The sequence below is a fragment of the Capricornis sumatraensis genome, chromosome 3 (genome assembly GCF_032405125.1).
Source record: "Capricornis sumatraensis isolate serow.1 chromosome 3, serow.2, whole genome shotgun sequence".
Lineage (NCBI taxonomy): Eukaryota > Metazoa > Chordata > Mammalia > Artiodactyla > Bovidae > Capricornis > Capricornis sumatraensis.
Window position 1 is genome coordinate 27,705,922 of NC_091071.1, and position 12,725 is coordinate 27,718,646.

Consider the following 12,725-nt stretch of genomic DNA (forward strand, 5'->3'; position numbering starts at 1 on the left):
GTAAGGCGGCCCTATGTGTTCTAGCCCATCTGCCTGCATCAACATTCCCTCATTTTATTCTTTTTACTCCATGCCCCTCACTTACACAAACAACTTCTGGCCTAAATGATGAGGCAACTTGAAACCATCTAAAGAGAAGATGGGGGGGGGGGATGGGGGGATGGGGGGGTGCTTCTAAGTTGTCACAGGCATAAATAAATTGCCCCACCCACCAAAGCAACAAAATCTGTGAGGAGCGGAAGTTACTGGTTAACCAAACTTAACCTGCCTGGCTCCCATCTGTCCCCTGCAACAGCAAACAAGGAGGAAGCTGGAAGGTGCTATTTAAGGAATTTAAGAACAGCCACTAGAGTCAGTCAAGCTAGAGGCTATAAGACTTGGCCAGGAGCTGCCTAGGGGCCCCCATCTGGCACCTGGAGAGTGTGGATAAACATCTCAAAGGCTGAGTACCTAAGAGAGGCTGCCTTCAGGGCAGGGAATCGGGGCTAAGGCCTCAAATGAGGCCTGGACCCAGGCCCAGGGGTTTTCCAACGTGACTCTTGCTGTGAGCTGATCTGGGGAGCTTGAAACCTCCTTGGTTGACCCCAAACCCTGGAGTAGATGGCATCATTCTGCAACGTGTGTGTGTGTACATGTCTGTGTACACGTGTGTGTGTGTGTGTGTGCGTGTGTGTGTGTTGGGGGCAGGGAATAACTCGATCCTCAACACAACAGAAACTGGACAACCACAGGCCAGGGAAATCGGGAGGGAGGTTCCAGGAAGTGGTGGTTCTCAACTAGGGGTGACTTTGATCCCCCAGGGACACAATGTCTGGAGACATTTTCAGTTGTCGAACCTGGGATGGGTGTTACTGGCACCTAGGGGTGCTGCTCAAGCAGCCTATAGCACTGGTCAAAAACTCTGGGTTTTTCGTAACATTATGCAGAAAAACTCAAATGAATTTTCTGGCCAACTCAATACAACACATGGGACATCCCCACAGCAAAGCGACCCTGACCCGAATGTTGGTGGTGCTGAGGCTGAGGGGCGCGGCCCCCCATGCCGACCGCCTTGCACATACATGGGGGGGTCGACTACCATGATCTTTGTTTGTCAAGTGCTGTGCTGGGTGTTCTATATGCCACTGAGGACATCTGAATGCCTGCTGCACCGCTCACATGTACACACCTGCTACACTGCTCACGTGTGTACACGCGATGTACCGCTCACATGCATACACACGTTCATCCCACTGACCACATCTACTGGGCTTGGGAGCCAGACTCTGTGGGTTCAAATCCCGTGTGCTAGGAAATCTCCATTTCCTAGCTGGAGAAGCACAGGCAAGTTAGTTAACTTCTCTGTGCCTCACTTTCCTCATCTGTAAACTTGAGATTGTTAATGGGATCAACCTCACAGGGCTGTCATGAGGAGAAAAATGAGGCAACACAGACAGTCCTTAGAACAATGACTGACACATAGCGGGTGCTCAGTAAATCTCAGTGCGGAGATGTGGAACCATGGGTGAGAACACAGATTATGCTGACGGGCAGCGGATGTGAATCCTGGCTACTTCGTACTAGTGTGTGAGTTACCCAGGCAAGCGTCCTCGTCTGCTGATGGAGGGTTTCCACAGCTGCAGTGAGCAATGGACGGGTGAGTATGGTGACGTCCTTAGGACAGGACACACCTAGCAGGCGTGCCATTGCAATGAAAGCAGTAACTACCACTAGTGCTATGAATATTTCTTATTGAGTGCCTGGAGATCCCTGCTCAGGGGTCCATTGGGAAAGGATAAATCAATAAGCTACAGAATAACAAATCTACCAAACACAAAAGAAAGGCACTGTCCTTTCCATTGCCCAGATGGGGAAAGTGAGGCTCAGAGCAGTGAAGTGACCCGCCTGAGGCAGCACAGCTGCAGGGGTGGCGTCTGCTGAGTCTCCAACTTCCTCAGTTTGCTGATTTGCCCAGAATGGAGTGGAAGCTGGGGCCCTGGAACCTGGCCCTCGGGGAGGGGTGGGCCTCTCACAAGAAGGCAGATAAGAGAGGTGCACGTTCACCCTCCGGGGAAGGCCTGTAGGTTGTCCACGCTCCCGGGACGCACCGTCTTTGATGGGCCGGCGCTGGATGCTGTCAGGGTCCAGGTCCTCGTGGGACAGGAAGACCCTCAGGCGCTTCAGGGAGACGCTCGCCTGCACGGAGAGCAACAACAGGCTGCAGTTATTTTTAAACACGTTTTTGCAAAAACAGACCCGAGGCTAACTCACAGTGGTTTCCCCTGGGTGCAGAGAGGCCCACATCCTCTCTTATCTGTTAAGTTTCTGCATTTCCTACCCCGAGCGGACGCCTCAGAAGAAAAAATTAAATGGGTCTGGGTTCTAGTGTGTCTTCCTTTAAAAGGCCCACAGGTGGCATTACAGAGGAGGGTGGGGGACCGTCCTGGCTGACAAGACTTGAGAAGCAACCGAAGGCAATGGTCTTGCTTAAGATAAACTTGAAACTCGGAGATAAAGTTGTCCTGAAGGCTGAATGCACTACACAGTGGCTGTGGCCAAGGATACTGTATGATAAACTCCACAGCTGCTAAGAGACGAGAACTGCATGGCTCCCATCACAAAAAACAAACGATAACCGTGACAGGTGACCGAGGTATAGCTGACGCTATGGTCGTAACAGCAGTGCCACAAGCCCATGTATCAAATCACTATGCTGTGTGTACTGAACATATGTTCAACAAAAACAAATTTTAAAAAAGCAAAGGTTCTGATTTAAACAGCCCAATAGCAAGGACATTTCTGAGAGATAATCCAGAAAATTTTAATATGGAACAAGTATTATTTTAAGAGATTACTGTTACTTCTGTTAGGTCTGATAATGGTGTTACTTATGTAAGAAGAAATGCATGCTGAAATATTTATGGGTGAAATGCCAAGAGATCTGGGATTTCCTTTAAAATTCTTCAGCGAAGAGAGAAAGGAATGAAGGGAGGAAGGAAGACAGGATCGGATGAAGTAATCACGGCAAAACGCTGGATCTGGGTGATGGGCACGCGGCATTCTTATACTATTCTCGCCACTTCTGCATACACGTGAAATTGGTCATAATAAGAAGGGGTTTTACTGGCTTATTTTTTAAAAGCTTTGACCAGGGCTTGGACAATGAAACCTTAAGGCTTATTTGTCAATGTGGCTAATGATACAGTTTTCATGGAAACGTGTGGACAGTTAGGGAGAAGAGTGTGACCAACGCCGTGGGCAGGAAAGTGCAGGAGCTTCAGAGGGTATAAGTGTGACTGAGTGGCTTCCTCTCCTTTAGAATCACCACCCGGGCTAGGGGCTTCCAGGGCGTCCAGCTGGAACTTCTCAAATGGTGAGCCAAGCCCATGAGTGGGTTGCAAAACCAATTTAGTGGCGGGATTTTTTTTTTAATTTATGTATTTTTCATTGAAAGATAATTGCTTCAATTACAATATTGGTTTGATCTCTGTAATACATCAGCATGAAGTAGCTGGAGGTGTAAGAAACAGAACCCGGTGCGACAGGGCAGGGTGGAAGAGACTCAGTTAGAATAGAAGAGGATCCAGAAAGAATCTTGCGGAGCTCAGGAAAGCCTAGCTGCAATAACTTTTGTTTCATACACCTGGCGCATCCCAGGTGGCGCAAGGGTAAAGAACCCGCCTGCTAATGCAGGAGACACGAGAGACGTGGGTTCGATCCCCGGGTCAGGAAGATCCCCTGGAGAAGGAAATGGCAACCCACTCCAGTATTCTTGCCTGGAGAATCCCATGGACAGAGGAGTCTGGTGGGCTACAGTCCATGGGGTCGCAGAGTCAGACACGACTGACTGAGCGCAAGCGCGCGCACACACATACACTTGGGTATGCATGTCAATAAATAAAAACATCTCTTTTTCTTTAGGGCAGGACCAACAAAAGCACAAAGGTCCAGGCCTCGATCACCATCCCCCCCGCCCTGAGCACAGTGGGACAAGTCACACAGAGGCAGCTGCATCCAGGGGACTTCCGTGCCCTTTGGCCTTGTTTCCCCCGAGCCCCTTCCCTGAAACCCCCCGGTCTCGCCTGTACCTGCACAATGCTGCTGATGACCATGGGGAGGATATTCAGGGGGAAGCGGAGGATGTTGAACAAGGCCAAGGACACGAAGGCCTTCTGGGCATCCAGGATATTGTTCTCGTCGACGGTCACATAGACGGCAAATGTAGACAGGGCCACCTGCAAGCAGGCAAGGTCAGCATCTCAGTCACAGGAGCAGTGGCACATGCCCAAAGCCTAGCATACAGCAGGCACTCACTAAACACCCAGAGAATGAACTGGATAAACCAATGGCTAGGAGCCAAAAGTCCCGGCCATTCCCACCACCGTTCTCCAGTGGACACTGAATGGGCATTCAAGGGGTCCCTCAACATCACCAAGCGAGATCAAACCTCTGAGCCAACGTCTGTGCAGTGCCCTCTGCCCAAAACGACTTTCCCATCCAGTCTCTCCCTGTTCTGAGAGGATGCCCAACTCACAACAGCCCCGAGACCACTCTCCATCCTTGTTGCTACTGTTTAGTCGCCAGGCTGTGTCTGACTTTGTGACCCCATGGACTCCAGCACACTAGGCTCCTCTGTCCTTTACTATCTTCCAGAGTTTGCTCAAACTCACGGTCATCGAGTCAGTGATGCTACCTAAGGATCACATCCTCTGTTGCCCCCTTCTCCTCCTGCCTTCAATCCTTCCCAGCACCCGGGTCTTTTCCAATGAGTCGGCTCTTGACATCAGGTGGCCAAAGTACTGGAGCTTCAGCATCAGTCCTTCTAATAAGTATTCAGGGTTGATTTCCCTTAGGATTGACTGGTTTGATCTCTTTGCTGTCCAAGGGACTCTCAAGAGTCTTCTCCAGCACCATCCTTACACCCTGGTTTATTTTTCTTCATAACACCTATCACTACCTTACATTGTAAAATTACAGATATTGAGTGTCTGTCTTCTGCACTGAAATGCAAACTCCACAAAGGTAGGGATTTGTGTATGTGGCTGTATCCTCAGTGCCCAGAATGACCCCAGGAACACAGGAGCCCTGAGACCTCAGGCAAGTCCCCTCCTTTCACCAGCCTGAACTGTCTCATTTGTGAAATAGGGGTGGACATGGAGGACTCATACCACTGCTGAAAGCTCCTTCCAGCTCAGAGCACCCTCAGGAAAGGAACGTAGGTTTTTTAAAAAAAGAAAAAACAAACAGCCAAAGGTCTTCAGCCTACTCCCTTCCCCACAAAATCAGACTTTCCTTAAGTCCTGTGGGGAGGCTTGGGATTTCAACTCCAGGCAATGGGAATTTGGGTTCCGCTGTCTGAGACAGTAGGCCCTCCCTCACCAGGAAAAAGGAAAGACTCCGAATAATCCAAGGCTGGGCTGCACTGTTTAGGTGGGAAAAGATCAACAGGTGTCTCCCCGGGCCCCGCCCCTTTGCTGGGGCCAGCACAGTACCAGGTGTTGCCGGCGAGGCTAACAACATCCCCTGGAGGTCACCGGCACACATTACCAAGGCAATCTGGAAAACCTTGGACCCAGCAGATGGGCACAAGTCTCCAACCCCACATTAGCCCAGGCTCCAAGAGCCATTAAAGGCTTTCCCTGGGGGAAAATAAACTGCCTGGGACCTCATTCTTGAGCTCGGGACAGATGGCCAGCAATCAATCAGGAGATCCCAGTGTGGCCAAGATTCTGGTGCAGCTGAGGTCCAGGGTATTTTCAGGGTCTCAGCTGCCTCATTTCTTTGCTACCTATTAGAAGGTCATACATCTTAAACATTAAACCCATAAGCTCTGCTTGTTTATCAGCTATGTGACCCTGGGCAGTAGACAGCCTCTGTTTTTCCATCTATGAAGTGGGAAATCAGGATAAGCATGCACAGGGCTTTTGGCAGCAAGGAACCAGGCACTACTGAAGAGCGCTTAACCCTGTGCCTGGGGAACAGTAAAATGCAACAGATGGCGGCTCTTTTATTTCTTGTTTTAGGACTCAGTTCAAAGTCCTTGGACTGTTTTCCCAAAGAATCTATTAACCGGGTCCCAGTCGGTAAAGAATCTGCCTGCAATGCAGGAGACCTAGGTTCGATTCCTAGGTCAGGAAGATCCCCTGGAGAAGGAAATGGCAACCCACTCCAGTATTCTTGCCTGGAGAATTCCATGGTTAGAGGAGCCTGGCGGGCTACAGTCCACAGACTCGCAAGAGTCGGACCCAGCTTAGCAACCAAACCACCAAGAACAGGGCACTGGAAAGCAGTGCAGGTTCTGACATTAACAAGGGAGGTGACCCTGAAGGAAGGCATGGAAATTTTCCAGGATCTGTGGCCACAAGGGAGGTTAGGTGCTCAAAAAGCCACCAACACCCAATCCCTGGGACGCCTGCACATGCTGGCTCCCCTCCCCCAGGTTCTGATGCCACACTCGCCTCCCACCTGGAGAGTCTCCTCACTCAAAACTCCCCCACCAGATCCACACAGAGGAACAGCATTCAACCTCAAAAAGGACTGAAGTGCTGATGCCCACTGCGCCACGGATGAGCCCTGAAAACATGGTCCTAAATGAAAGGAGACAGACATGGAGGCCACACACATTATATATGATTCCATTTAAATGAAATATCCAGAAGAGGCAAATCAAAATCAACCCTGAATATCTGATGCTGATGCTGAAGCTCCAGTACTTTGGTCATCTGATGAGAAGGGCCAGCTCGTTAGAAAAGACCCTGATGCTGGGAAAGACTGAAGGCAGGAGGAGAAGGGCACGACAGAGGACGAGATGGTTGGATGGCATCAGTGACTCAGTGAACAGAGTTTGAGGAAACTCTGGGAGATGGTAAAGGACAGGGAAGCCTGGTCTGCTACAGTCCATGGGATCGCAAACAGCTGGACACGACTGAGCAACTGAACAGAAACAGAGACAGACGGTAGAGAGAGGACGCCCTGGGCTGGAGGATGTGGAGTGACTCCAGTAAGTACAGGGTTTCCTTCTGGGGTGACGGAAGTGCTCTGGAATTAGGCAGTGGGGATGGCTGCCCAGCCCAGTGAATACAATAAACACCACGGAACTGCACACATAGATGTGGTGAATTATTTATCATTAAAATACAATTTTAAAAAAAAATCACCTCTCCAATATCAGTCTTTTTTACTCACTGTAGAAGCCACAGTCTTGCCTCCGGCCCCAGGATCTGACTGATTGGTAAACGGCACAGCTCTGAACTTGTCTGCCCTCCTATCCCACCACTCTCCCCGCTCCTTCCCTCTGTTCCAGCCCCGCGGCCTCTGCGGTTACTCTTCCGTGAGGCAGACACAGTCCTGCCACAGCGCCTCTGCACTCGCTCTCCCTTCTCAAATGTCGGGCCCCTGACTGCCACCAGGTGAACACTCCGGTATCGCCTTTTCAGTGAAGTCTCGGATCATCCTTTTTTTTTTTTTTTTGGCCACAGAGTGCAGGATCCTAGTTCCCCGACCAGGGATAGAACCCACGGCCCATGCAGTGGAAGCGTGGAGTCTTAATCACCGAATCGCCAGGGAACTCCCATGATCATCCCGTTTAAAACCTGTAAGCCCTCACAGCTGCTCTAGCCAGAACCTTTTTTTTTTTTTTATCCCGTTGCACTTATGACAGTTTAGCATTCTGTATATTCTTTATGCATTCATTATGTGCACTGTCTCTCTCTCCCAGTCAGAATGAATGAACGAACACCCCACGAGGGTGAGGGCTTTTGTCTGTAGTGTTCACCGCTCTACCATCAGTGCCTGGGACAGCACCTGGATCGTGGCAGATACCCAGAAAATGTTTGTGGGTGGGTGAGTGGATGGGTGGGATAGGTAAGTAGATGGATGGGTGAGTGGGTGGATGGATTTGCAAGAAAGCACACACCCAGGGGTGTCTCTTCAACAACAAAGAAACCAGGCATCTCACCACCAGGATACCCCAGCTCCACTGGCCCAACTGATGGGGTGACTGCTGGCAGCACGGGAAGCGCATCGAGCGGCCCTGTGAGATCTGCAGCGTCCGCTTCTCCAGGAAGTAGAGGGCACTCATTCATCCATCAGTTGCTAACTGGGCACCCTCTGTGTGCCAGGCACTGTGGACGGCGGGCTTGGAGATCCTGAGACTCACAGTTGAGCGGGAAATAGGTAGTAAACCAGGGTCTCTGGAGCAGGGGTGTCTGCCAGTGTGTGGAGGTGGCTGGGGAGCTGGGGTTTGCCACAGCCTTACAAACGGTGAGGGTCAAGGGTTTGGAAAATCCTTCACAAACAAGGAAGAGCTACTGACCTCTCTGGGTGAAAACAGAGCCTCCCTTCACACTGAGAAATGGGGCAAAGGCCCGAACCAACTACCCCAGCCCAACCCCTAAAAACCTGCCGTGTCTTTGTGAGAACATCTGTTCCTTCTGCCTGGTTGGCATCCCCTCTTGTTGGTTGTAACAACACATCAGTTTTCCTTTGGGCAGCTGAATCTCCCCCAACTTCAGTCCACAAGGTTCAGCCACAGATCAAACGTCCACATTACAGCCTAATCTCTGACAGAAATCACATGATCCAGGCCTGGCCAATCCAAGCATCCCTGTTCCCTGACTCCAGTGATTCAGGGACAAGCACTCAATCAACCATAACGAGACTCAACCCCACAGCTTTGCTGTGGGAACTAATGGGAAAAGGGGAGCTCTCTCCTCATTGCAGTTACTGAGATGACAGGATCAATTGTAACTGCATGTTGACTTTGCACCTGACAAAGAAACCACTGTGGAGAAAGCAAAGGTAGGAGACAGGGAAGGAATTATATCCAACATTATCTTTGGAGCACCTAGATCCAGCCATGCCTGAAACCCCAGTCATGCTTAAAACCAACATCTTCCTAGACTTCAGGTTTGTGACTCAAAAATCTCCCTTCTTTTCATTTCACTTGAGTGGATCTAAGTTAGGTTTCTGCCACTTGCAAGATGGTTCCTAACTAATACAGGTTATCCAAATCTTCAGTCTATTCAGTCAGTCATTCTACATACACCTAATGAGTGGGTACTATTTGCCGAGTCCACTATGTTTCAGTGGCTTCCCAGGTTGTGCTAGTGGTAAGGAATCCTCCTGGCAATGCAGGAGACTTAAAGAGATCCAGGTTTGATCCTTGGGTAAGGAAGATCCCCTGGAGAAGGAAATGGCAACCCACTCCAGTATTCTTGCCTGGAAAATCCCATGGACAGTGGGGCCTGGTGGGCTACCTGCAAAGAGTCAGACATGACTAAAGCAGCTTAGCATGCACTGTGTTTCAGGGATACAAGCAATAAAAGAGAAGAGCCGTGCATGTCCTGGTCGGTGGAGAACTGTACAACGGGTAATCAGCATATAGAAGGGTAATTACTCTAAAGGAGGGACATACAAGGCACAGAGATGACAAGACGCTCACAAACCTTCTAAGATAGCAAATGCTAAATACTGACGGCTGCCTGGGGATGCTATTTTAGGAAAGTGCATTAGGTGGACATGAGGACATGATAAATACCAGGCTCTATATTCCAGAAAAACAATCCCATCAATCCTGCCACATGGCATCCCCATTCCTGCCTGACCTCCTCAGGACTCTGTCTTCCATCACACCTACCAGTGGGTAAACACATCATCATCCTTGAAGTGCAGGAATCCACCAGTGGAAAGAACATGCAAACACCTTCCAAGGGACTCAGAGGCCACATATTTTATCCTAATGTAGGCAGAGGCTTCGATGTCTCAGCCAGGGTCAAGGTCCCCGACCGACTCCCAGGCTCATCTGTTTCATGACAAACAGCTCAGCCAACTCTGTCTCTGGAAGTCCACCATCACCCCAAAGCTGAATGGCAAACTGAAGGTCAAGAAAAGGCAGTCACACTTTTTAAGCAACTCTTGCTGTGCTTTCCTAAGGGAGACCAGGGCAGGAAATGATTATTTAAACGGTCGGCAGTTTGGGTGACTAGCTAGAAATGGCCAGGTTTTGTCAGAGGATCTGATGTGCAGAGCAAAGGGTTATGGGGAAAGATCCTTTCGTCCTAAGCATAACATAACTGACTGACTGATCTGACTTCAGATCTTTGCCTATTTATAAAAAAGAACAGAAAGGAATCCAAACATCTTGGATTTCTGTGTGATTTGCTATCACTAGTATGAAAGTAGATAAAATAGATGTAGCAGTTTCAGTACATTTATTGTATATAGTCAATGTTATGCTGGTATACATGCAGGCTGTTTCCCTAAACACACAGAAGAAACTGGTATGGACAAGGAAGCTGGGTGATGGGGGCCGGTGGAGGCAAGAGCAGTGCCTTTCACTGCAGATAGGTGTTTCTCACCTGGGGATATTTTGATCATCATAACTGGGGAGATGGGGGGAGAGGTACCCTTGGCATCTAGTGGGGGAAGGCCAGGGATGCTGCTCAACATCCTACAGTGCACAGGACAGCTCCCCAAGAAGAAACAACGAATTATCCAGCCCCAAGTGTCAGCAGTGCTGGAGTTGAGAAGCTCAGCTGCAGACTCTTTGGAACAGCTTTAACTATCTTCACCACACGAATGCATTACTTTCTGTTTTTAAAATAAAATGCATCACATATACAGTAAGGACTATTTAACAGTTGTATTTAATGCATATGAACTATTGAACATTTGAGCCTCCAGAAAGTGGCTCAGACAGTAAAGAATCTGGCTTTGATGCAGGAGATGCAGGTTCGATCCCTAGGTGGGGAAGATCCCCTGAAGAAGGAAATGACAACCCACTCTAGCATTATTGCCTGGAGAACCCCATGGACAGAGGGTCCTGGCGGGATCGAACAGTTGGAAGAAAATAAGAACAACCCCTGTTAACTACCATGCAGTATTGTATTTTTTACTTTTAACAAAACAAAGAGAGTCACTAAGGACCTGGGGAAGGCTGGGGAGGCTGGAGCGTGAAAAGAATGAGACAGCAGACCCTTCCAGCCTGGAGTGTGGGAGAGTTTGAGCCGGAGGGGATCTTAGGGAACACAGAGACCCAGAACAGCTAAATGACCTTGCTGCTTGGGCCAACTCCAGTCCACTGGCAGTGTTCATGCGCCTGGAGGACTGCTTGAGCATAATTCAGTGGAAGGGAGCACCATGACTGTCCAGGGGTGTTGGCTGAGGCAAGGGGCCTGCGGAAGGCAGGGCCGCGCGCACAGCCCTGGGGCCCAACCTCTTCATCAAAGCCAAGTCAAGCCAAATGCTCATGGTCAGTCATGTCCCACTCTTTGCGACCCCATGGACTATAGCCTGCCAGGCTCCTCTGTCCATGGGGATTCCTAGGCAAGAACACTGGAGTGGGTTGTCATTTCCTCCTCCAAGAGATCTTCCTAGCCTAAGGATCCAACATGTATCTCCTGCATTGCAGGCAGATTCTTTACCAGTGAGCCACCAGGAAAGCTCCAGCCCCTTCATCTCTCCTGCTCAGAGATCCAGAGGCAGGGAGGTAAAATGACCGGCTGCAGGTCACTCCGTGAGCTGGCAGCAGAATTCAGCAGGCGTCCTGACTCTCAGAGAAACATTCCACTCCTCTAAGCCAAGACTCAGCTGGTTATGTCTCAGCCCATGAACTTAGGACGGAGTCTACATTTTCAAATGATCTAAAAAAAAACCCCAATTTTTAAATGATCCGAGAAAACATTTCATGACACGTAGAAGAGTATACAAAATTCAAATTTCAGTGTCTATACAGTAATTTTTATAGGCTCACAGCCATACCCATTCATTCTGTCTTATCCATACCTACTTTTTTTTTTAATTTTTGGGCACACCCCACGGCATGTGGGATCTCGGTTCTCTGACCAGGGATTGAACCTGTGCCCATTTTGGAAGGAGAAGTCTTCACCTCTGGACCACGGGTCAAGTCCCATCCATAGCCACTCTTGCACTACACCAGCAGAGATAAACAGCTGCCACAGAGATCACATGGCCAAGGACACCTAAATTATTCACTGGGTGGTCCTATACAGAAAACTGTGCTTACTCCGCCTTTTTGCCCATGTTTTTCAAACATTAATGTGCATACAAATCCCCTGGCGGGGCAATTGCTAAAATTTAGATCTGTCTTGGCTTGGTCTGGGGTGAGGCCTAAGAGTCTGTATTTCTAATAAGCAACCTGGTGACGCCGATGCTACTGGTCTATGGGCCCCAGTGCTGAGGACAAAGTGTGGGCCCCAGGCCCACAGCAGCAGCAGCCCCTGGGAACATGTTAGAAATGTGAATACTCAGGGCCTTCCTAGACAGACTGGATCTGAAACTGGGCCCAGCGAGCATGGCTTTAACAAGGCCTGCAGGTGAGTGTCAGGCCTGCACAAGCTGGAGCATCACTGATTCCCACCACATTGCCTTGTGTGTGTGTTAAGAATCTAGGAGACATCAAGCTGAGCCTAACAAAATCCAGTATCCAAATGAATATACTTTGACAAACATCGAAAAAAGCAGGAGCTTCCTTAAACATTCCACCTGCAACTTGGTAGCCTATTAGAAAACTCTGTGTCTTATTTATGAAAATTGTGGTTTTGGTCATAGGAACTTCCCATAGGAATACATATTTGCCAATGTAAGTAAGAAGTAACACTCACTACTAGCACAACATTTTCAAAAAAGAATGACACAGTTAATAACACAAAGACAGAAAGAAAAAAGAAGCATGGCAGGGGGTGGTGGGGGGACGCATGATCTGAAGTCACCCTTAACCATGTTTA

The 12,725-nt window shown here is 49.3% G+C and overlaps 1 protein-coding gene across 1 annotated transcript in view; it reads right to left on the reverse strand.

The window, feature by feature from the left end:
- ABCC1 (ATP binding cassette subfamily C member 1 (ABCC1 blood group)) overlaps positions 1 to 12,725 on the reverse strand; it is a 107,168-nt gene that overhangs the window by 46,670 nt on the left and 47,773 nt on the right. The window contains exons 13-14 of the mRNA XM_068968395.1: positions 4,068 to 4,214; positions 2,088 to 2,175 (exon numbers count right to left, since the gene is read on the reverse strand). Coding sequence (XP_068824496.1) covers positions 2,088 to 2,175; positions 4,068 to 4,214 — 235 coding nt within the window. The remainder of the gene's footprint in view (positions 1 to 2,087; positions 2,176 to 4,067; positions 4,215 to 12,725) is intronic.